Source organism: Pristiophorus japonicus, chromosome 14 (assembly GCF_044704955.1).
Source record: "Pristiophorus japonicus isolate sPriJap1 chromosome 14, sPriJap1.hap1, whole genome shotgun sequence".
NCBI classification, from domain to species: Eukaryota; Metazoa; Chordata; class Chondrichthyes; family Pristiophoridae; genus Pristiophorus; species Pristiophorus japonicus.
The window spans coordinates 160,762,641-160,788,553 of NC_091990.1; the positions used below are offsets into that span (position 1 = coordinate 160,762,641).

At 42.5% G+C, this 25,913-nt stretch overlaps 2 protein-coding genes across 5 annotated transcripts in view; both read left to right on the top strand.

Moving 5' to 3' along the window:
• The window catches only part of e2f8 (E2F transcription factor 8), a 34,007-nt gene extending 17,525 nt beyond the window's left edge, over nucleotides 1-16,482 (top strand). For all 3 annotated transcript variants that reach the window (XM_070899727.1, XM_070899728.1, XM_070899729.1), the window contains exons 7-14: nucleotides 4,600-4,737; nucleotides 4,862-5,074; nucleotides 6,328-6,412; nucleotides 6,696-7,275; nucleotides 10,395-10,685; nucleotides 11,128-11,251; nucleotides 12,759-13,165; nucleotides 15,313-16,482. In XM_070899727.1, the coding sequence (XP_070755828.1) occupies nucleotides 4,600-4,737; nucleotides 4,862-5,074; nucleotides 6,328-6,412; nucleotides 6,696-7,275; nucleotides 10,395-10,685; nucleotides 11,128-11,251; nucleotides 12,759-13,165; nucleotides 15,313-15,504 (2,030 nt within the window). In that variant the 3' untranslated portion in view covers nucleotides 15,505-16,482. The remainder of the gene's footprint in view (nucleotides 1-4,599; nucleotides 4,738-4,861; nucleotides 5,075-6,327; nucleotides 6,413-6,695; nucleotides 7,276-10,394; nucleotides 10,686-11,127; nucleotides 11,252-12,758; nucleotides 13,166-15,312) is intronic.
• An 8,919-nt stretch (nucleotides 16,483-25,401) lies between these two features.
• The window catches only part of csrp3 (cysteine and glycine-rich protein 3 (cardiac LIM protein)), a 41,821-nt gene continuing 41,309 nt past the window's right edge, over nucleotides 25,402-25,913 (top strand). For both annotated transcript variants that reach the window (XM_070899730.1, XM_070899731.1), the window contains exon 1: nucleotides 25,402-25,507. The gene's annotated coding sequence lies outside the window, so the exon portion shown is untranslated. The remainder of the gene's footprint in view (nucleotides 25,508-25,913) is intronic.

A 25,913-nucleotide genomic window follows, 5' to 3' on the forward strand; every position in this document is an offset into this window, starting at 1 on the left:
AAAAAATGGCAAAAATACCTGGTGGTCCCGCAGGAATGTAGATTTGTGCTCCGAGGCCTAGCTGCGCAGTTCAGCATAGGGACCCACGTATTCCAGGAGCGTATGTGGGCCAGACCAACCAATTAAAATGACATCCCCATTCACACTAATGGTGAGTTCTGTTTGTACAGTGATCACCATTTCTATGAATGGGGATACCCCCCAAAACACAAACATTTTAAATAGATAAGAAAAACACTTCACATTAAAATTAATTGAAATTGAATTAAAAAATGTTTTAATAGGGTTAAAAATAAACTTGCCTTAATGGACAGGGTTTTTAATATAAAGATTAATGATAAAATTTTCTTTTTTCTTTTATAAAACTCTTACGCTGATATAAGCAGGCCTTACGCTTGCATTTACCAGGCGTAAGAGTCTGAAGGACATTCGCTGGGCAAGAGTGTCCTCTCCCAAATCCAGACCAATTATAACGCTCTTTCAGTTGTCCTAAATGAGATCAATTAACTCAGCGCTGACCAACGTCATCAAACCTTCTCGCTGGATAAGCTACTGAGGGTTCAAAAAGAAAAGTGTTAACGTGGCATTTGCCATTTGGAATCTTGTTTTGAGTGAACTGCTGTATTTTGTGATCTTGGATTAAATAGATTATTATTGTAGTACAGATAATGCTTAAACTAAAGCCTTTTATCTTGACGACCCAACAATTCCAAGTCTCTTTTCTATTGAGTAATGTATGTGCACACTTGACCGTAGAACAGCGAACTGTTTCCAATGGCTGAAGGGTCGATAACGAGAGGGCACTTTTTTAAGGTGATTGGCAAAAGAACCTGAGGCGACATGAGAGAGAACTTTTTTATGCAACCAGTAGTTAGGATTTGGAATGTGCTGCCGGATAGGGTGGTGGTCCAGATTCAATATAAATTCTTGAAGGAGAAAAAGTTGCAGGGGTATGGGGAAGAGCCGGAGAGTGGGACTAACTGGATTGCTTTTCGAAAGAGCTGGCACAGAATCGATTGGCTGAATGGCCTCCTTCTGTGCTGTACTATTCTATGATTCCAAGATTATTCTGTCTTAACTGAAACTGATTGTAGTACCTCAACTCCTTTCTTGTCAGATTCACTAACTCAAATCGACAAGGGACTGAACCTGGGATCCTTCTAGTTTGTATCGTTCACTTACTGTGCAAATTCACCAACCAGCCCATAAGTGAAGCTCCGTGATTGGAGATCATGTATACATGCCCAAATCCTTGCTGTCTTTTATTTTTAAATATTCTAAAACCTAAGACTATTATGTGAAGCAGAGCTGTGTGATTGTTGTGTACTATTATACTATTTAGGCTAATAGTTTTGTTGGTTAATGTTTGAATTGATCTTTTTCTTAACATAAGAAAAAGGAGCATGAGTAGTCCACACGGCCCCTCGAGCCTGCTCCGCCATTCAATAAGATCATGGCTGATCTTCGATCTCAACTCCACTTTCCCACCCGATTTCCCTGATGAAAGGGAGGGGGTAAGGAGAGAGATGCAAGTGTGGTATTTAAAAGGAAAGATAATTGCACGAAATATGTGTTTTTTATTTTTACTGTTTGTTTTTGCTTCACAGCCAAGGTCCCCCTCCCTCTCTGACTGACTGTCTCCTTGGCCCTCAATCACCTCTCCTCATTCAATACATGCTGTCAACCATACTCTTTCCTCGGGCGTAGGTCCCTATTCCTTCAAAACTGCTGTCATTACTCCTCAGCTTTTTAAAAAACATATTCTTGACCCCGTCCATTCTCTCCACATGCCAGTTTCCTTTCTAAAGCCTTTGAATGTATTGGCACAACCGAATTCATCACTCTCGCCTCTTCCCCACTGCCTGTTTGAATTATTTCAGTTTGGTTTTCTTTACTCTCTTCCCCAACACAGAGATTTGCTTGTCATCAACGACATGGTGTGTGATTACTCTTCTACACACCTCCTCAACAGTCTATTTCCATTAGTTTAAAGCACCGAATTAATGAAAGTTATTGTTGAATGACAGCTACTTTTTCCCTTTGCTCCAGGAAATTGCTCTCCGATTAGAAGTCATAGAGTTGCCTAGGTGATAACCAATGTTCTCTTTAATATTTTTTTGCGTGTGCAGCCCATTCAAATTTCCTCATGTGGTAACCGAGGAGTGGACCAAGTGATATACAGGGTCGACACTCAGGCAGAGAAGACATACTCTGGTAGTGGTTCAAAAAGGTTTATTCGCAGGCCTGGGGAGAACCTTCCGAGATCGCTTCTCGGATACAACTCCGAAGTTAAAACTAATTTACAGCATTATAAATCTTTTAGTACAAGCTTATCTTGCAGGCAAAGCCTGCATCTCATCATTTTTCTTAATTAAAGCATTGTGTCTTGAACATTCTTTTCAAGTTACATTTTACCTTGTACAGATAGTAACCATGTGCTTCTCAAGGCCTCATCTGCTTGGGTGTTTCGTGATTATATATCACTGATTGTCTTGCTACTTTGGTTTTAGTTTTTGCAAGTTAGTATAATTATATAATAGTGCTTTTAGATTTTGCAAGTTAGCATGATTATATGATAGTGTTTTTCTTCACCCTAGCTGTCGGATTTTGCAAGTCAGCATAATTATGAGGGTTCATACAGCGCTTTCTCCAGCCCAGCTTCCATACATAGGTTTAAATGATCCCAGGCTATGCACCTTACTTTGGGGCTATTTAGGAGTACTTCACCTTTCATGTGCATTTTTCCATTTAAAAGCCAGTGAGCAGCCTGCGCTGGGCTTCCAGACAAACTGGAACATTGGTGCTTACTATCCTCTCTCTTTTCATTTATTTTATGTTTCCACTCCCCCCCCCCCCCCCCCCAATTTCTCTTTGGACAGAATTTGAGGAGTGCTAAAGTTGCACCCTAACACACATTCTAGTGCATCATGTCAAGGCACTAAAGTTCTGTCACTGGGACGCTTGGAAAAACAAATTGATACGAGTATTTGTATATCCGATTTTATCAATTCATTCCCAAGTTGTTGCGGGGCGGGTGAGTTGGATGTGTATATAGTGTTTTTCTGTAGTCTTTTCACCATTGTTTTGGAAATCAAAAGTCAAATACACAATCTCTTTGCACAGGATCAATCTCCCAGTTGGCATGGTCAGTGACCAGACCTTAAAGCAATTATTTCAGTGTGTTGAAAGCTAGCGCAAATTTCTATTTGCTTCAAACTGTTAAACAGTGATGGAGATGTTTGACCATGTATCTGGGCTTGGGCCTGTTTGGGAGGCTAGCTTGGCTATGTGGCACTAGAGAGATGGAGGATGACACATACTTCGATGAAAGGTATGTATTAAGCTGGAGTATCAAATCTTTGGACAAATAGACCCTGCTGAACATAGTTAATTGAGCATAGATTGAGAATAATGAATTTTGAGGTTTGGTTAATTGGGAATTCAGAAGAAACTTCTTTACCCAGAGAGTGATGAAAATGTGGAACACGCTACCACAGGGCGTAATTGTGATGAATAGTTTGGTTGCATTTAAGGGAGGCAAGCATATGAGGGAGAAGATGAATAGAGGGATACACTGAGAATTAGGTGAGGAAAGACAGAAGGAGGCTCGAGTTTCTGTGCTGTATATTCCATGTAATCTGTTCTATGTTAGTGCTGTTGTGTTCCAGAATAATAGTTAGTGGTTCTCGAGTTTATTTACAGTAACTAAATTGATTATGAACATTGGAGTGTCACTATGTTGTTGGTAGATGAGCAGGTCAACCGAATATGGTGATGTGTGAACTTGTTTTTCAAGATTCTGAGTCAGTCACAACTTTGAATAAAATATGGACTTTTGATTTTACTAAACAAATCACACTGAGCAGATCTTGTGTGCCAGATCATACATAACCCATTGCTATCTATTCACTACTTGCAATAGCCAAGTGATATACAGCCCTTGTGAATGCATAAGTCTTTGATTCAAGTTGTGCTGAGATCTTGGGAATAACTCCTTTTTTATTGTATTGTACTATCAGCTGTGGCTCAGTGGGGAGCACTTTCGCCTCCAGCGACTTGAGCACACAAATCTAGGTTGACAGTCCAGTGCAGTGCTGAGGGAGTGCTGCACTATCGGAGGTGCTGTCTTTCGGATGAGACATTAAACCGAGGCCGCGTCTGCTCTCTCGGGTGAATGTAAAAGAGCCCATGGCACGATTTCGAAGAAGAGCAGGGAAGTTATCCCCGGTGTCCTGGCCAATATTTATCCCTCAATCAACAAAACAAAAAAACAGATTATCTGGTCATGATCACATTGCTGCTTGTGGGAGCGTGCTGTGCACAAATTGACTGCCGCATTTCACACATTACAACAGTGACTACACTCCAAAAAGTACTTAATTGGCTGTAAAGTGCTTTGAGACGTCCGATGGTTGTGAAAGGCGCTATATAAATCCAAGTCTTTCTTATGAGGGAGGCAGGTAATGAATACTTCCTGCTATCGATATGTGGAAAGGACCTAAAAGACAAAAATGTCGACTTTATCAGCACTCCATTCTTGTAACACATTGGGATTTGTGAAAAATAAAATTTACACTATGCTAATATTTATTTTGGCAGCTAAAATAAGACGACTCTACGATATAGCTAATGTTCTCACCAGCCTTGAACTTATAAAGAAAGTGCACGTAACGGAGCTGAGAGGACGGAAGCCGGCATTTAAATGGACAGGACCAGAGGCATTCCCAGACCTAAATGGTACACAATTGTTTTGATTAAATTATATTTCCCTGATTCTTGTGATTTTTACCTGTTTTCTGTAGAAAATGTGTTTGTACAATTAATGAATTGAGTTTTGATAATGAAACTGCTATTGTTGCAGATGTAAAACCTATTACACTGACTACCTCAGCTGTACCTAGCACTGCATTACCCAAACTTTCAAAAGAAGCATTTGCCAAGAATCTTTTCCCTTCCTCCAACACCAAGCAAGGCTTCACTCGGCATGCATCTTTGAACCACTTATTACAGAACATAGAGAATGATCAGAGGAAGATCAGCTCTGCACCTAGCAGCCCAGTTGGGAAAATCTACAGTACGTATTTCAGAATAACTAATTAAATATGTACCGATTTCTTGTTAAATTCTTAAAGGTATTTTTAAACTAGCACCATTAATTTTGTCGTCTACCTGTTTTTGTCCGACAAAACATATTTGTGCCAAATGAGTTTAACAAGTACAAAATTAAACCTAACAGGTAATAATTTAATGAAAGGGCTTCTCTAGTTTTGTGAGCTCAATCACTTGATATCACTGTCTACATATGCTTGTGTTGAGCTTTTAATGAATGTATTCAACCAGGTTTTGATGATTGGTCCTTTGTTATGTTGCTTCAGTGAAAGAAAGTGATGTAAAAATGGACAGGGGGTTCATCTAAATTTGCAAAAAATTAAAAACCCAAAATGTCTGGGCTCCTCTAATTCTGCCCTCTTGAGCATCCCTGATTATAATCGCTCGACTATTCGTGGCCGTGCCTTCTGTTGCCAGTTAAAATACTGTGTTGGTGATGAAGCATCTTTCAGGTGGTATCTATACTTGACTATTCCAACACACTCCTGGCTGACCTCCCACATTCTACATTTCGTAAACTGGAGGTGATCCAAAACTCGGCTGCCGGTGTCCTCACTCACACCAAGTCCCGCTCACCCATCACCCGTGTGCTCGCTGACCTACTTGGCTTCTGGTTAAGCTACGTCTCGATTTCAAAATTCTCATCCTTATTTTCAAATCCCACGAAGGCCTCGCCCCTCCCTATCTCTGTAATCTCCTCCAGCCCCACAACCCCACGAAATGTCTGCGCTCCTCTAATTCTGCCCCCCTCAGCATCCCTGATTATAATCGCTCGACTATTGGTGGCCGTGCCTTCTGTTGCCTGGGCCCCAAGCTCTGGAACTCCCTGCCTAAACCTCTGTCTCTCTCTCTCTCTCTCTCTCTTTCCTCCTTCAAGACCCTCCTTAAAACATAGCTCTTTGACCAAGCTTTTGGTCACCTGCACTAGTTTCTATTTCTGCGGCTCGGTATCAAATTTTTATCTCATAATACTCCTGTGAAGCGCCTTGGGACGTTTCATTTTGTTAAAGGTGCTATATAAATACAAGTTGTTGTTTTATTGTTGTGTCCCCCTTTTTCTTTTTTCTAATTTTCTCCCCAACCTGCCAACGAAATATGGTAACTAGTGGATCTACATTCTGCTGATAAATTTACACTATTCAGCATCATGTCGGTGTAATTTAATCATAAGGATTTGCAGATAGTTGAAAATATTCTCTCTCGTTCTCTCCATAAAAGGTGATTCGGCCAAAGCTGGATTATATCCAAGTAAAATGGACCAACTTGCTACAATCTGTAAACTTCAATTGGAGGCGCAATCCAAGTAAGTGCCAGAAATTCAACACTTGCACATCCCTATATACAGAAAGTGTTCACATATCTTCTCACTTGTAATCATTTGAATTGTGCCCATTTTAAAAGCTATAAAGGAAATGGTCCTCAGTATATCATTACTGCATTGCCTAAAAGTATGAGTGGAACAATATATTCAATGTTACTGAAGGATAGCTCACTTACTTGGCACAATATGAAAGGAAATGTTTAAAATGTTGCGCAACGGCCAATTTTAAAAAACTGTTCTGATTGAAGTTTTTATTTCCCTTCAGCATGAATGCCAGTAAATCCACAACTTCGCCGTCAAAACCATCTCTCTCACAAGAGAAGTCAAAAGTTGATAACCCCCCTGGACTTGTAGAACCAGCACCGTGTACAGGAGTTAATTCAGCAGTATTCCCTCAGGTTAAATCAACATTTCAGCCTCTCGGAGTCTTTCCTTTGGCGCACGGACAGTATTCTTCAGTTTTGCCAGTGATGTTACCTCAAAGCCACTCCGGTGGATCTTACACAATTTATTTCCAACCTGCGCAGCCAAGAACCTTGACTGCGCACCCCTCTGGCTTTACAGTACAGTCTATATCCTTTGCCACTGAAAACCAAATTGCAAGGCCGAATGATTTGAAGTCGAGGAACCACACCAACAAACGGACTGCTGAAACGTGTGCTGATGTGCCAGAAACAAATAACGAAGACCAAAATAGCAAAGCAGCCAGATCTGATACTGTCCCTGACCGGTGCCTGAAGCAACCCTCCACACGTGAGCTTAGTGAAGTTCGGCATTCCAAAAACTTCAAAGAAGAAGCAAATAAATCCGAGAGGCAGCCAACAAAGGATGCTGATTTATCACGGGTAAATTGATGAAAGTGCTTAACTCAGTTTCTCAAAAGACCGATTTATGGTGACTTTATTTTCATCGTCATAGGCAGGCCCTCGGAGTCAAGGAAGACTTGCTTCCACTCTAAAAGTGAGTTCTCGGGTGACTGAGGAGTCCAATGCGGGACCGACAGTCTCTGTCTCAGATGGGGCAGACAGTGGTTGAAAGAAAGGGTGGTCGGGGGGAGCCTGGGTTGACGCATGCTCCTTCCGCTGCCTACGCTTGGTTTCTGCTTGATCTTGGCGATGAGACTCGAGGTACTCAGCGCCCTCCCCGGATGCTCTTCCTCCACTTTGGGTGGTCTTGGACCAGGGATTCCCAGCAGTCGGTGGGGATGTTGCACTTTGTCAAGGAGGCTTTGAGGGTTTCCTCTGCCCACTTGAGGCTCGCTTGCCGTGTCGAAGCTCCACGTAGAGCGCTTGCTTTGGGAGTCTCGTGTCGGGCATGCGGACAATGTGGCCTGCCCAACGGAGCTGGTCGAGTGTGGTCAATGCTTCGATGCTGGAGATCGTTTAAATAACTGCTGAGAGTAAGGGTCATTTAACTGTGGTCCAGTTCTGTCTCTTGCAAAGTGTACTGAGCATCATGCAGACCAGCTGGGTTCTGGCTCGACCCCCTGGTCTATGACAAGTTGCTTAGGTAGCACCGAGGCTTGTAACTTAACCTCAGGATCTGTTGGGTTGCCAAGCTAGATTCCGGACCATTATTCTGGTCTTCCTGCCAGAAAGTATGCTTGTGTGAACAGTGGTTGAGGATAGTGTAGTGCATGCCTCGGATATCCCTCCACACTAACAAAATAGTCTGCCAACATTCACTGTTCAAGGCGTATGTGAATAATGGTGACCCGAACAAGGTATCGGAAATGCTGTTCCTGAGATCAGCACAACCAAGCCTAGTCTGATTTCTTACTCCCTCTCTTCGCTGCTCCTTCTCCACAAAACAAACACACTTTCAAGCATGGACCACTGGATAATTCTATGAGTTTAATTATTTGAGCTTTTTTCCAAAAAGGGAAGTAGGTACCAGAGTGCTTTAGTCAATTTCCTTTCCTCTATATTAGGTTAGAACTCTGCTCAGACTGATGAGATTACAAGTTTCCCACTGCCTACTGTGATTACATGTGAAAGACTCAATTTGTTCCTTGTGTATGCAACCAAGCAGCTTTAGACTATTCCAGGGCACTGTTATTGATTGGCCAGCTAGCCTGGCTCGGTAATAGAACTTGAAGGATTGACCTATCTCGCAGAGCCGGAATTGTTTCCACAACACTGTACTCCAGATGAAAACCAATGGTTAGATTGATCCAGGTTGGACAACCAGCAGAAAGAGTACCAGTATTCTGGGCTTGTAGACGGTGTAGTTTTAGCAAGTTAAATTCCAGCAATTCCCACATATCCGCAACATAACTAAGACCGCCTATTTCCCCTTCCGTAGTATCGTCCGTCTCCACCGTTGCCTCCGCTCATTCCACATCCATGCCTGTGTTACCTCTAGACTTGACTATTCCAACGCACTCCTGGCTGGCCTCCCACATTCTACCCTACGTAAACTCGAGGTGATCCAAAACTCGGCTGCCCGTGTCCTAACTCGCACCAAGTCCTGCTCGCCCATCACCCCTGTGCTCACTGACCTACATTGGCTACCGGTTAAGCAACGCCTCGATTTCAAAATTCTTATCCTTATTTTTAAATAGCTCCATGACCTCGCCCCTCCCTTGAGTGGGACTTGAACCCACAACCTTCTGAGTGCCAAATTAATCTAGTTCAGTTGGAAAATGCTGCTAATATTATATTTGGAAATTCATTTGGGTTAAAAGTTTCCTTTCGAGGTGTCCTTTAAAGATATGAGAGCGGGCTAGATGCCGGAAAACTCAACTGTTCTTGTTGATGAATATCTCTGTTCACTTGTTGACATAGGTTCAAAAACTATTTGATGCTACTGAAAGATCTTGGCTCAGGTTGTGCTGAATTTGCTTTGTCAAACCTGGCTTTCAAATTTAATTTTAGCATACAAGATTATGTAGTGTGAACAGTGAGATAATCAATATTAATGTTTATTGAAAACATTACCCAAATATCTGCCCACTGAAATTCTTAACGAATGAAATTAATATTCATACAGAACAGTGGTCCAATATAAATTGCTGTCTGTGCCTGTAGTTCAGTACTGGTCATTTTCCAACATATTTCCTTCCTGTGTTGACATTCTGTCAGTTGGCCTCAAGAATTGGTGTTGGTGACGAATGAGTCTTTAGTTGGCGATTTGACTGCGGTAGTTTCACAGCTGAGCTCATATTTCAAACCGTGATCAGGCTGGACTATTTCATTTTAATGAATGATATGTTGTAACACTTCTAATGGTTGGTTATTTTTTCATTTTGTGTTTTACGATGATACAAGGCCTTGCAAATTAAATTTCTGTCATCTTCACAGTTGTGCTTTTAAGACCTTGATAAAATAAGTATCTATCATGGATCTTAAAACATAAGAATTAGGATCAGGAGTAGACCATTCGGCCCTTCGAGCCTGCTCCGCCATTCAATAAGATCATGGCTGATCTTCAACCTCAACTCCACTTCCCTGCCCGAGCCCCATATTCCTTGATTTCCCTAGAGTCCAAAAATCTATCTATCTCAGCTTTGTACATACTCAACGACTCAGCATCCACAACCCTCTGGGGCAGAGAATTCCAAAGATTCACAATTCCTCCTTATCTCATTCTTAAATGGCTGACCCCTTATCCTGAGACTGTGAGTCCTGGACCTAGATTCTCCAGCCAGGGAAAACGACCTCTCAGCATCTACCCTGTCAAACACCCTCAGAATCTTGTATGTTTCAATGAGATCACCTCTCATTCTTCTAAACTCCAGAGAGTGTAGGCCCAATCTACTCAAACTCTCCTCCTAGGATAACCCTCATCCCAGGGAACAATCTTGATGTCTTAAAACAGTTGTGCAGTAATTGTTGCCCATGATGCGTGACTGCTTTTAGGCTTGCGTATAATTTAATGTCTTGCATTTATGTTTACTGCTAAATCTAGAAGCTAAATTTAAAAGTGGAAGAATGTAATGTATTCTCTTCATTTCTCCTTAAAGGGCCTATTACAAAGTGAAGATGAGCTTTTTGAGATTCATCAGGCGAGGTTGAAGGCCCGCAGGAGTTTGATCGCTAACCGGGCTTCCCCAAGGGCCCTGCACCTCGACCCAGAGTTCATCAATGCCCCAGAAGACAAGAGTCTTGGCTCCGAGAAACTAGAGCACAGTGTCGAATGTTTCCTGGAGAATGAAGAGAAGCGTGGGATTGTTTTGTCTGAAGGAAAAGCCACCACATTAAAAGCTGTTCCAGTGGCAATTGCATTTCCTGCCCATCTTCATTCTGTGTCTGAGGTGAGATCTTGGCTTTGAATTGATCAATGTGATTAGAAAAATGGACCTCCAGCCCAAAAGCTGAAATTGTTTTCAAGGAATAGTTTTACTCTTAAAAGAATCAATACGGTTTTAGTACCGGTTGTACCTACCGTATCCGGCGCCCTTGGGACCTGGCCTGTGCTGAATAAGGGATTTTACCGGATGAGGGGAGGTCAGTGGCCCGTGGGGATGGGGGTGTTGGCGGGCCGCGAAGGATGTCGACCCGGCCCCAGTGTGTCGGGTGGTGGCACGGCCCCAAAGTCGGGGTGGAGGTCGTCACGTTCTGCGCATGCGCCCGCCAGCCGCAGGAATCGTGTCGGACCAGGGGGGGTGCCGGATAAGGGAGATCCAACCTGTTCGTAATTTCAATTTTCTTATCCCGTTTGTCCCAGTTTATTTATTTGTTTTTATTTTGCTTCAGACGGTAATGCCATCAGGATACCTCATCCCATTGCCACAGCAGTCATCTTTCAGTAATTCGGGGTCTCCTGAAATGAAACACAATTGTGTATCCTCACCGGAGCTTTACCATTCACCATTATCAGGTTTGTGATTACACCTTCGTGTTCAAGAGATTTGAACTGTGCAATGCTTGTTAAAAACTTTGTTTCTCCATTTGAAGCTTTATTTATTTGTTGACGGGATGTGCACGTCAGGATGGTATGTAACTTGGAAGGGAACTTGCAGGTGATGGCATTCCCATGCTCCTGTCGTCCGTCTAGGCGATAGACGTCGTGAGTTTGGGAGGTGCTGTCGAAGAAGCCTTGGCAAGTTGGTGTAGTGCAGCTTGTAGAGAGTGAATGCTTAAGGTGGTGATGGGGTGCCAATCAAGTGGGCTGCATTGTCCTAGATGGTGTCGAACTTCTGCAATGTTCTTGGAGCTGCACTCGTTTAGGCAAGTGGAGAATATTCCATTACACTCCCGGCTTGTGCCTTGTAGATGGTGGAAAGAATTTTAGGGAGTCAGGAGGTGAGACACTCGCCGCAGAATACCCAGCCTCTGACCTGCTCTTGTCGCCACAGTATTTATCTGGCTGGTTTCTGATCAATGGTGACCCACCCCCCCCCCCCACCCACCCCCAGTTTGTTGATGGTAATCCCGTTGAATGTCAAGGGGAGGTGGCTATCTTGTTGGAGGTTGTCATTGCCTGGTACTTTTGTGGCGTGAATGTAACTTGCCACTTACCAGCCCAGGTCTGAATGTTGTCCAGATATTGCTGCATGCTGGCCTGGACTGCTTCATTATCTGAAGAGTTGCGAATGGAACTGAACACTGTGCAGTCATCAGCGAACATTCCCATTTCTGACCTTATGATGCAGGGAAGGTCATTGATGGAGCAGCTGAAGATGGTTGTGCCTAGAACACTGCCCTGAGGAACTCTTGCAGCGATGTCCTGAGGCTGAGATGATTGAATAATGTACTTTAATTATTGATACAGCCATTCTGTTTGGGGAGCAAAACCATCTTTATAACTGTTACGTGAACCCACAGAAAAGCACCCTTCACTATTCTGTTAAAAGTTTTTGTTATTTTGTCAGAACAGCTGCTGAGGTTTGTGTATGACAAAATTCAATTAAATTATGAAGAACACTGGGCTGAAATCCCTCAGTCTAATTATAGCCTTCGTCTCAGTCAACTCTTCAGATTTCTGTATTTTTATCTTTTCATCTTTCACTCCAGTGCCCTCAACAATGTTATTTTTCTTCGTTTCATACAACTACTTTCTCTTCTCTATGTTTTGGGGCAGTTCCTTGATGCCATGTCCCAAGACAAAAATGCACCCACTAACTCAAATGCACAATGAGCTAAATTGTACAGAATAGGCGCGGTTCCAGTAGTGTTTTATTTCTTTCAGATTACATTATGAGACTAGTGCACTGAGGGGAAAGATTGTTGTGCTAGTGTACTATTGCTACTGTTCATGCTGGTTTGTCCACATTTTATCTAGTTAAAGTCCTGCATCTATTATGCATTTTTTGTTTTATAATGGTTCAAAAAAATGTAATTTCTGCTTTGACGGTGTGTTATTAAAATGTTCTCTCTTTTTGTAGGTGTTGCACCAATGACCACTTCAGACTTCTCTCCAGCTAATTTCTCTGCCACTCATATCACTCCTCTGAAATTGCCTTGTCCAGTGGCTGTTCCTTCTTCTGTAGCCTCTCTTCCTGTTATGAGCCAAGCCAACATAGCATCCATCACTTCTTCAGGTCATCACTTTCCTATTCAAAGTCCCAGCCCAGGAATTCTGAATTTCACCCTGCAGAATCTTGGTTTGATCAATCCCGGGGTGCACTTTTCAGTGAGTCAAGGGCCTACAATGGCTACTGCTTCTCCAGAGCAAGCTAGTCCTCTCACAGGACACATAAATCTACAACAAGGAAAGATGATCTTTGTCAAGCCAGTATCTCCTCATCACCAGCTGCCCGGACAACCTGTAGCGTTGATCAGTATACAACAGGTGAGCTAAGACTCAAACACACACACAACCACAATGAACATGTTAAAATACTTCACTTTAAAAGGCTTGAACCTCCCTTATCCAGAACCACCCCTCGTCCAGAACTATTCCCAGCCATCGGGTGGCGCATACGCAGAACTCCGACATGAACAAATTGAAGTCCTTCCTCACTGTGGACTCCCGCAATCGCTGGCCTCCCCCCATGATCTCTCTGCCGCACTCCCTGTCTACACCCAAACATGAGGAATGGTTGCTTCCTGCTAGCACCCACACAACTGTACACCATCCTTTTTACTCATATAAGGGATGTCGTTGTCGCTGGCAAGACCAGCATTTATTGCCCATCCCAAGATGCCCTTGAGAAGGTGGTGGTGAGCTGCCTTCTTGAATCACTGCAGTCTGTGAGGTGAAGGTCTTTCCACAGTACTGTTCGGGAGGGTGTTCCAGGATGTTGACCCAGCGACGATGAAGGAACGACGATATATTTCCAAGTCAGGATGATGTGTAACTTGGAGGGGAACTTGTAGGTGGTCAGTCGTGGTTTTGGGAAGTACTGCTGAAGAGTTACCTGGGAAGTGATCGTGGATAGCAATTAGAGGCTATTGTTGACCTAATAGAGGTCATTAAAATTATGAAGGGGTTTGATGGGGTAGACGTAGAGAAGATGTTTCCACTTGTGGGAGTAACCAAAACTAGGTGTCATAAATCTAAGATTGTCATTAATAAATCTAATAAGGAATTCAGAAGAAACTTCTTTACCCAGAGAGTGGTTAGAATGTGGACTTTGCTGCCACATGGAATAGTTGAAATGGGCAGCATAGATGTATTTAAGGGGAAGCTAGAGTTCCGTTCCCCCCCCCCCCCCCAAAATAAAATGCAGCAGAAAGGATTAGAGGTTATGCTGATCGGGTTAAATGAAGTAGGGGTGGGAGGAGGTTCATGTGGAGCATAAACAACAGCATTGATTAGTTTGGCCAAATGGCCTGTTTCTGTGCTGTAATTTCTTTGTAATTATTAGATCTTCGTTAAGTTACAACTTCCATTTTCAGTTTTTAAACCCAACATGCATTATTTACCAAGTTGAGAGGTACTCAAGCACCTACCTATAGTGCAAATATGTACTTGGGCACAAGAGATGTGCAAGAATTATTCTTGTCCAATACTTTTACACACTGTTGCTTATTTGGTTCGCTCCCATTGCTTTGTGGTGCCCCCGATTACCTTGCTAACATATGGATGTTATAATGTGGGAAATTGGAGATTAACAAAGGTCCTACTCCAAGTAACGGTTCAGCACGTTGGTAATTCACTGACCAAATCTCGTCTCTGGGTCTGGTAGAGTAGTGGTGTCCCTAAATTTTTGGGGGAGTGGGGGTGCCATGGAAAGAATACTACAATGTGCACAATTTTCACAGTTCAAAAAAAGTCATCATTCAAGCTGAGCAATTAAACAGTATCATTGTGAAAGTGTCTAATTTGTACTTAGCAATATAAATAGAAGAATTGAGAAGTAAGAGCACTTCATAAGTGAATTTTCACTGGATTGAGTACCTGAAGTAATTCATGGTTTTATGCTGCCTCTAATGAAATGAATTCAATATTTACTCACTTGTGTCCTTGACAGGATATTATTACTTGTTGAAGTAAGTGAAGGATTGCTTACCTTTCTGAATGCTGTTCAGGCATCTGAGATCTGACTGTATGCCAATATGCATAACCGCTTCATAAGTTTCTAATGTACATTCTTGGGAACCCAATACAATGTTTATTTTGTTAAAGTTAAAAACTTTGTGGTGCACCTGGCCCTTTAAGAATTAATAGCTGTGATAAGATCTGCTGACGCACTTTCATTTAATACAACATGTTAACTGAACATGGAGAGCTGTAAGCCTATTCCATCATTATGAATGGGGAGCAGGTATGGTGACAGTGGTAAAGCATAGGGGAATCGAGGGATATGGGGATAGTGCAGGAAAGTGGAGTTGAGGTCGAAGATCAGCCGTGATCTTATTGAATGGCGGAGCAGGCTCGTGGGGCCATGTGGCTTACTTCTGCTCCTATTTCTTATGTTCAAACTGTATTATGATTACAAGTAATGAAATGTAATTGGCTTTGAATAGTTACTGATGATCGCTTGCATTTTATAGCCTAGTGTGCCAGCTACACCCGAGGGTGCTCAGTCAATCAATCGGGAGAGCTTTTTCCGTACTCCAGGAGGTCCAACGTCGGCTTCCATCCTGTCAGCGGTAACTGCTGTTGTCTCCAATAGCAAAAGTCCTCAAGGAAACGCGCACCTTCCTCAACGAAAGCTTGAAGTCTGCACTGAAGATTTTCAATGACTTTGGAACAGCTGTTAAATCCAAAGCGATCTGTAAGATTTTTAATGTATTACTAGGTTATGAACAAATCTCGGGGTACATTCTAAATATGTAACGCATAATTTGCGTTTAATTGTATGATTTTTTTTAAATGTTATCTGGCAGCGCATATTGCTCTAAGGGATTGTTTTGAAGAGAAGTTTACATTGTACCAATGTGACTGTTAACATAGCCATAGTTAACAAAACTGTGACCTGCCTAAGCAGAATAAAATCCAATGCAAAACCATAAAGTACTATGTTTAAACATGGCTAAAATTACAAACTACAAGGAATATTTACGTTGCACATTATACACATGAAACAATAGGATGAATAGCATATTACCTGGAGTTGGTTTAGTGTTGTATAAGTGGTACAACCATTTGTACACATTCGCTGCAAACTAATCTTCATGGAATCCACTGGGGATGATATACTCAGCATAGATGCTGTAAAGCCACCCCTTTCCTCCACTTCAGACAATATCACATTAGGTGGCCTCTGTTACTGAACAAATCGGTCAGTACAAAATTAAGATGTCACAGAACATCTGATATTGGAGGTGAAAATCACAGGACAATTTTGTTTGAGAATGTACATAGTACCAGGATAATCCATTGGATAAATACACAAAAGTACTGTAACTTGTACATATTGTGCTGTATTTATGTGTTACATTAAAGCATTAACTTTAAATGGAATTAAATTTCAAATTGATATACTTACGCAATTTTAGATGTCACTGTCTCTTGTAAAATCTGTCTGAACAGGTACTGTGAGCTGTAGATGGTCATGGGTTTCTAATGATTTCTGGGCTCTATTAGCAATTAAATCTTAAAACATGGAAATCCAAGTAGATGGCAAGTGATCTTTGTTAGTCCAATCAAGTTTCTGTCTAATTATTTGAATTTATTTATATTATTGTCCTGCTGTTCTGTACTGTGACTAGTTCAGAATAAACCTGTACAGTTTTTAATCATTTCTACACACTTAAATGCTTCCAATCGGTTGACTAATTTTTACAACAGTTTAACGGGCGGAGCATGTGTCTGAGTTTTTATTTGCAAACAATGCTGTGCAGCAAATAGTTAACCCTCTGCTTCTTTTCCCAGAATGCAGTGAGCTCACTGCAGTCCAACGTCACTGTGTGCTAAACTGAATCTCGCAACAAATCTGACCTTAATAACTCTTCCCCTCTGTATTGAACTTCTCAAACAGCTAGACTTTCACAGGACAGACTCAATTGTTCCTCATCGTCTGCTAAAGAAAGTTTCCCAAGCTATCTTTCTTCCCACCCGGAATTGATGGTAAGAAATAGATGCTGGGTTTGAATGTAAAGAAATAACTAATGTATTGGAACAGAACAAGCGGGGGCTTTTGAGTGGGATGGGCACGATTACAAATTGTGCAGTTTTTAAATGCCTATAATAAGTTCCAAGCACTGTATCCCAGTAGATACAACTGCATGATGGAATCTTTAATAATAAACTGTGACATTTTAGAGTTGGGTGATTAAGTAGAAGATGACAGCATGTTCTCACTTGGCCTGCAATGATTGAAATGGACACAAGGTAAACAGCAGTACATTTTACATAAAATGGTCTTAGAAGTTTCAGGACTTCAGTGAGCTATACGATGTTGTGATCATCTATGCTGGTCTGGAGTCTGCAGAAAAGAAAACAAATGTAATTATATGTAATTTTTAGGTTGATGACCTTTCGCCAGGACTAGAAAAAATTAGATTTGTTAGTGACCAGATAATCTTTTTAAAAATTTCTTTAAAGTGATGTTGGTTGAGGGATAAATATTGGCCAGGTCACTGAGGAGAACTCTCCTGCTCTTCGTCGAGTAGTGTCATGGGATCTTTTACTTCACCTGAGAGGGCAAGATGGGCTCTCAGTTTAACGTCTCATCTGAAAGACGACACCTCTGACCGTGCAGCACTCCCTCAGTACTGCACTGAAGCGTCAGCTTGGATTTTATGCTCAAGTCTGGAGTGGGACTTGAAACCATGACTTACTGACTTAGAGGTGAGAGTGCTATCACTGAGCCACGGCTGGAAGGGTCCAAGTTTCATCCCTGGCGTGTGAAAAATGGGAATAGTGCAGTAAATTTGGATGATGGAACTACTTCCTTAGTAGTTAAGAATGGCCCGAATTTTGTGGTCAGAAGCGAACGAGCGGCACTCGACGTTCATTACACTGACAGCTGTCTTGCGGTTATCAGATAGTCAAAGCAGTGCGGCAGGGGATCTGGGACTTGTGTGAAGAGGGAAAGCAACAGTGTGTCTCTTCAACCAATCAAATTGAAGAACCCTTACTGAGGCATGAAGACTAAACCAGGAAATGTAAGTTAGAATATTTAATTCAATGTAAAATATGCAGAAAGCAAAATAAAGAGAAGGAAAGAAAGTTGGGATTAAGATGAGAGACAAAGAAAAAGTAAATAAATTTTTTTTTTAAGTTTCCAACAATAATTACATTTTGAAGGAATGAGACTCCACACTTGTAAAATTAAATTTTCAGTGCTAAAGAGGTTGCTTGAATGGACAGGCCCTAACTTTTTCTTCTGTGTTTAGTGGGTTATAGTGCCGCAACTTCACGTGTTTGACTGCCGAGTCTATGGGCGAGGTACCGGTGTAGTGAAGCTTGTGGGGGAGTGGAGCAAATCTGACAGCAACTTCTTGAATTCCACGTTTAATTGCGCTTGTGCGGACTCTGGAAGATGCTGTCCGATTTACTCCTTAATAATTGTGAGCATTGATAGCTGCACTCTTATTCTTACTACAAAATCCGGGCCATTGTCCTGACATTCTTAGGGATAAAGGAAAGCTTATTTAAGTTTGATGTATTTCTGGTGTCTTTTTATTTCTCCTTCACTTTCCATTCAAGACAGGAAGGGAATGGGAGACCTGTAGAGTGCATAGCAGGTTACTGCACATGATAAAAGTTCAAGGGGTTGGGGTAATATGTTAGCATGGATAGAGAATCTGCTAACTAACAGACCAGAGAGTCGTGATAAATGGTTCATTCTCTGATTGGAAACCAGTAACCAGTGGGGTGCCACAGAGATCAGTGCTGGTACCCCAACTATCTACAATCTATATTAACGACTTGGAAGAAGGGACTGAGTGTAACGTAGCCAAGTTTGCTGACTATACAAAGATGGGAGGAAAAGCAATGTGTGTGGAGGACACAAAAAATCTGCAAAAGGATATAGACAGGCTAAGTGAGTGGGCAAAAAGTTGGCAGATGGAATATAATGTCAAAGTGTGAGGTCATGCACTTTGGCAGAAAAAAATCAAAGAGCAAGTTATTATTTAAATGGAGAAAGATTGCAAAGTGCCGCAGTACCGCGAGACCTGGCGGTACTTGTGCATGAAACACCAAAGGATAGTATGCAGGTACAGCAAGTGATCAGGAAGGCCAATGGTATCTTGGCCTTTATTGCAAAGGGGATGGAGTATAAAAGCAGGGAAGTCTTGCTACAGCTATATAAGGTATTGGTGAGGCCACACCTGGAATACTGCGTGCAGTTTTGGTTTCCATATTTACGAAAGGATATACTTGCTTTGGTTCACTAGGTTGATTCTGGGGATGAGGGGTTGACTTATGAGGAAAGGTTGAGTAGGTTTGGCCTCGACTCATTGGAATTCAGAAAAATAAGAGGTGATCTTATCAAAATGTATAAGATTATGAGGGGGCTTGACAAGGTGGATGCAGAGAGGATGTTTCCACTGATGGGGAGACTAGAACTAGAGGGCATAATCTTAGAACAAGGGGTCACCCATTTAAAACTGAGATGAGAAATTTCTTCTCTCAGGGTTGTAAATCTGTGGAATTTGCTGCCTCAGAGCTGTGGAAGTTGGGACATTGAATAAATTTAAGACAGAAATAGACAGTTTCTTAAACGATAAGGGGTTATGGGGAGCAGGCGGGGAAGTGGAGCTGAATCCATGATCAGATCAGCCATGATATTATTGAGTGGCGGAGCAGGGTCGAGGAGCCGTATGGCCTACTCCTGTTCCTATTTCTTATGTTCTTATTAGCTGCAAACTCGAGTTTTACCACCTAGCAATGGGGTTGTCTGAAGCTTAGACTATGAGGAACAATCTGGATCAGATTTTTTAACAAGAGCAAGTTAAGTGTATGGTTAAAGTACCTGTAAAATAGGCTGAAATGACAGGAGTTGGTGCTCTGGAATCTGTAAGTGGGCCATCAGGGGTTTAGCTGGCTGCAAGAATAACGTGTCTGCTTACAATGGAGTTGATCCATTCTAGCAGATTTGGTGTCCCACGTCTGACTCAGGCAGATCTGCAGTCAGCTAGGGCCCTATTGATCAATGGTCAGCCATCCTTGCTCATTAGTGGGACATGGCCCCACCAGTGGGGGTTGAGATTCTTTCCATTCAGCTACAGACAGCCCTGAAAAGGTAATGCCCTAACCACTAAGGTGATCCTAGCAGGAAGTGATCACTGGTAAGCTGTGTGGTGGTTAAATTCCAATAGTATTGCATTTGCATATTTGGAGATTCCTAAACTTTGGTTCTTTGCAAGTTGGTTTGTCCCTTATGAGAAGGAAGCATGTACTCCAGCTGTAAACAATGAATTTTTCATTGTTTAGTTTGGAAGCTCTTCATAAGAAATTGGAGCAGGCCATTCAGCCCCTTGAGCCTGCTCCAGCATTCAATAAGATCATGGCTGATCATCTACCTCAACTCCACTCACCTGCACTATCCCCATATCCCTTGATTTCTTTAATATCAAAAAATATAATTCTCTCTGTCTTAAATATACTCAATGACTGAGCCTCCACAGCGCTTCTGGGTAGAGAATTCCAAAGATTCACCACCCTCCAAGTGAAGAAATTTCTCCTCATCTCAGTCCTAAATGGCTGACCCCTTATTCTGAGATTGTGACCACCAGCGGCAGGTCGGGGCCATAAAAGGAGCGGCCTCTGGAGCAGTGTGGAGGCATACTACTTCAGGGAACAGCGCGAGCTGGTGCAGGAGGGCGACGGCAGCGAAGAGTAACGTCATCAAGATCCAGGTTTGTGATTGGAGCGTGGGCAGGTACAGCAGGAGCGGTGAGAGAATGTAGAGCGATGTGATCGGGACCCAGGAGAGGCGAGAGTTCGGGGCCAGAAGAGGCGAGGGCCCAGGGGCAGTATGGGTCAGCCCACACTGCGATATTTGTGCACACTAGGCCCGTGCAGCAGAGCAGGTCTCCAGTCGTCTTGGGTAATCCTTGCCATTGGACAAAGACCTAGCTCTGTCAAGCCCGTGTGGTGGCTGGTTTACAATGGCCCCCCACACGTTAAAAAAACCACGCACAGGCATCTTCCACCTTTCAAGATGTGGAATATTAGGTCCTTCATTGAAACACCTGTGAACTCATCCCTTTTTGGCATGGAAGCAAGTCATCTTTGTTTCAAGGGACTGTCTATGATGATGATGAGGATGATGATCCTCTCCTTAGGTAAGGAAGCCAAAACTGTACACAATACTCCAGGTGTGGTCTCACCCGGGCCCTGTATAATTGCAGTAAAGTGCCTTTACTCATACTCAAATCCTCTTGTAATAAAGGCCAACATACCATTTGCTTTCCTAATTGCTTGCTGTACCTGCATGTTAACTTTCAGTGATTTGTGTACAAGGACATCCAGGTCCCTCTGAACACTAACATTTCCCAATCTCTCACCATTTAAAAAATACTCTCTCTTTCTATTTTTCCTACCAAAGTGGATCACTTCACATTTCTCCACATTATATTCCATTTGCCATGTTTTTGCCCACTCACTTAGCCTGTCGATATCCCCTTGAAGCCTTTTTGCATCCTCCTCACAACTTACATTCCCATCTAGCTTTGTATCATCAGCAAACTTGGATATATTACATTTGGTCCCCTCATCCAAATCATTGATATAGATTGTGAATAGCTGAGGCCCAAGCACCGATCCTTGCAATTTACAGCCCACCAACCTGAAAATTACCCACTTATTCCTAATTTCTGTTTTCTGTCCGTTAATCAATCCTCAATCCCATGAGGTGGAACATAATCAATGCTGAGGTACATTGCCATTATCCGTGCAGGAAGATGCAGAACTGAGGCCAGGTAATGTCTCCACAGAGAGAAAGGAAGGTGAAAGAAAAGGAAAAAGAGAGAAAAAGTGACAAATGCCCCTTAAACACACTCAAATAATTTAGAATAAAGTTTGTTTATTAATACAATGAATATGCCTACTTTTGTTTAATAACCTCTTGTGTGGCACCTTATCGAATACCTTCTGAAAATCCAAATACACCCCATACACTGATTACCCCTTATCTATTCTGCTTGTTACAACCTCAAAAAACTCTTAACAGATTTGTCAAGCATGATTTCCCTTTCATAAATCCGTGTTGACTCTGCCCAATCCTATTATTATTTTCTAAGTGGCCTGTGACCATGTCCCTAATAATAGATTCTAGCGTTTTCCCTACTATTGATGTCAGGCCAACTGGTCTGCAGTTCCCTGTTTTCTCTCTCCCTCCTTTCTTAAATAGCAGGGTTATGTTTGCTACCTTCCAATCTGCAGGAACTGTTCGAGAATCTATGGAATTTTGGAAGATGACAACCAATGCGTCCACTATCTCTATAGCCACCTCTTTTAAAATCCTAGGATATAGGCCATCAGGTCCAGGGGATCTATGGGCTTTCAGTCCCATTAATTTCTCCAGTACTATTTTTTTAATTAATACTAATTTCTTTCAGTTCCTCATTCTCGCTACACCCTTGGTTCTCCATTATTTCCAGGGTGTTTTATGCGTCTTCTTCGGTGAAAAGACACAACGTATTTGTTTAATTTCTCTATATGGCAGGAGGCGATGTCAGCGCCGCGCCTACTCGCAAAGGCATTTGCACCCATTAGCGCAGGGGTGCTAACGGGAAGCGCAAATGCACGCAATTTCTCCCCTAAGACTTTTTCAAAAAGACTTGCATTTATATCTTCTTTCACGACCACTGGGCATCCCAAAGTGCTTTACAGCCAATGAAATACTTTTGAAGTGTAATCACTGGTAATCTAGGAAATGCAGCAGCCAATTTGTAGGTCCCACATTGGACTCTGCAGTCATCTGAGAACTCACTTTTAGAGTGATAGCAAGTTGTCCTCGCCTCCAAGAGACTGCCTATGATGATGATGATAATGTAGGAAACGCGGTAGCCAATTTGCACACCGCACGCTCCCACAAACAGCAATGAAATAAATGTCCAGACCATCTGTTTTAGGTGTTGGCTGAGAGATAAATGTTGGTCAGGATTCCCAGGCTCTTCCAGTTGTGCCACAGGATCTTGTACATCCACCTGAGAGGGCAGATGGGGGCTCCGTTTAATGTCTCACCCAAAAGATGGCACCTCTGACTGTGCAGTGCCTCTTCAATATTACAAGAAAACATGTCAGCCTAGATTACGTGCTCAAGTCTCAGGAGTGGGGCTTGAACCCATGACCTTCTGCCACAGAGGCAAGTGTGCTACCACTGAGCCAGAGCTGCTACCCAAATAAAAGAAAAAAGACTTGGATTTATATAGCGCCTTCCACAACTGCCGGATGTCTCAAAGCACTTTACAGCCAATGAAGTACTTTGAGAGTGTAGTCACTGTTGTAATGTAGGAAACTCCGCAGCCAATTTGCGCAGAGCAATCTCCCACAAACAGCAATGTGATAATGACCAGATCATCAGTTTTTTTGTTATGTTGATTGAGGGATAAATATTGGCCAGGACACCGGGGAAACTCCCCTGCACTTCTTCGAAATAATGCCATGGGGCCTCGGTTTAACATCCCTCAGCACAGCATTGAACTGTCAGCCTAGATTTTTTTTTTGTGCTCAAGTCTCTGGAGTGGGACTTGAACCCACAATCTTCTGACTCAGAGGTGGAGTGCTACCCACTAAGCCACAGCTGGCACAGAACCATCTATGAACCATCCTCAGCAACATCAGGGTCGCTCGGCGGTTATGTCTACTCTTGTTTGATTGGCCGAAATGGATGCCACAGATGTCACCAATCAAAATCAAGTTAATAAAAATGCCCCCTTCTTAAAAAGGGGCACAAACAATAACATCCTAATTGTAAATAAAAACAAAGGAAACTCATCAAATTAAATCAAATCATTATATTTACTGTGTCGACTATGCATTCCAGTCCTTCTGGTGCCCACTGGTCGCGGGAGGCCTCAAGTGTACCAACAGACACCACGAGCTCTCTCCAGGGCCACCTGGGTGCGGACAAAGCCGCAGGTGAGAGGTGGGCAGTTGGAGCGACCACCCCCAAGGGCTGTGTCGAACCTGGACCTGCTGATGGTCACTTCGGCCAGACCCAGGTGCAGACCCACAAGGAGATCCTCTGACTTGCCTGCCCTCCTCCGCACCAGATGGAAGTGCAGCCAGAAATTGAGGAAAAGCCCCTTCAAATATTGAAACCAGGAGACTCATCCAGGTCGCACAAGTTACAGGCAGCCTGGGAGTCGGTGAAGTGGCTTTAACATCTATTTGGTAGTTCTGTCGAAGTCATCAATCCTCTGTTAATGTAGGGTCATAGTGGATTCGATCAATTTATTTTCTCATAAATCTGGCCACGAATGTGGAAACAACAACAACAGCTCAGCAGAACCTTTAAGACTGTGAATGGAACTGGAAGTAGGTGTGTGAACACAAACATATACAATAGAGGTACTTCACCTGCACCTGTCCAACTATCACACTTTTCCAAATCTCGACCAAGTTGGCCATGAATCTCCCAGCTCTGTGCTTTTGCAAACTAGTGCCTAATACCTTTGCAGAGTCAAATAATCTACAACCGCTGAATCAGTTTCTAGCTCTCAACTCTTTTAAATAATACAATTCAACCATGTGCCCCCTTGCTAAAGGGCCACAACTACTAGAACCTGCAAACTAACCAAAAACGTTTAAGAAAACCAAGCAAATCAAATCAAAATTTGGTTTCCAGGGTAATGATGCACTCCAGTCCCTCCGGTGCCCATCTATCGTGGAAGGCCTTGAGCGTGCTGTGGACACCGCGTGCTCCATCTCCAGGAATACCCGGATGTGAACGTAGCCGTGGAAAAGAGGCAGGCAGTCCCCCTCAACCCAAGTTAGCCATGAAAGCTTTTACTTCAACAAGCAATTACCTATCAATTACCGATTACCCAGCAATCAATTGCCAATCAAACAATCAATTACCAATTAATTACCCATCAATCAATTGCCAATCATGCATTCAATTAGCCATCAATCAATTGGCAATCAATGGAGCGTCAGGAAATCTCTTCGGTGTGTTACATTTTATTAGCTGCACTCAGAAATACCCAACAAAGTTCAATTAAAATCAGCTTTAATCCTACAAGTAATTCAATTTTCAACTTTAATAAAAACCAATTTAAATATAACTTGAACTTTATAGCCGGCTTCAAAGATTGGATGGGTCAAAGATTGAGACCAGGCCTGTAATATATCAGGGTCAAGTGGGGGTTGGGGCTGAACTGCCAGGTAGAATTTAACAGAGAGTCTGCACAAAGAAAGGACCAATTTCTCCGGACAAATCAGGCTGGAGCAATGGTTAAATCGTGGGGCCCGTTACTCTGAAACTTAAAATGGATTTAATAATGTCCCTCAATGAATCCCGAGGGAAATGATCACTTTCCAAAAATAATTTGTTCTGTCAGTGTTTGCCCCTGCCACACTCTGGCTTGAAGTTGCTTTTTGTAGATCAGTTATATCATGCACTTCACGACCTGTTGTGTGCATTCCTAATTTCGGACACACTGATTCATCCTGTGTTTTGTCAGGAGCTATTTTAAGTTGAAAGCTTGTTGTCACGTCACAAGTTGCCGACCCAGAGACCTCCCCGTCAGTCTGAGAGGATTTAAACCGGTCCCTGTGACTTTTGGTGGGGGCAAACATAAAGCAATTCTATTACTGCAGAGACTCCATTTGATTGAGTGCAAGGTAAGCCAAATCCAGCTTGCTTCCAAGTCAGTTTTTCTGAACCAATTTATGACTAATTTGATCTAAAACACTTATCTGCAATACGTCAAACATAACCGTTCAACGAATATTTTCATTACAGTGAAATGATTTACAGTATTTTAGTCGCTATCTAAAAGTAAACAATGTAAGGTTAGAAATAACTGTTCGCAGGGTCACTTAATGGTTAACGCCAATAGAGCACAAAGGATTATAATTGTAATATGTTAAGGCTATCTACGCTAATATCCCAAACAATAATTTCGAGACAAGTTTAAACCGGAAGTGTTGAATTCAGTTGGGGAAGCTGTAGACCATAGTGGCTTGTGTTAGGTGGAAAAATATCAAGGTTCCCACCCTTGATCATAATATAGCAATGCCTGCGGGA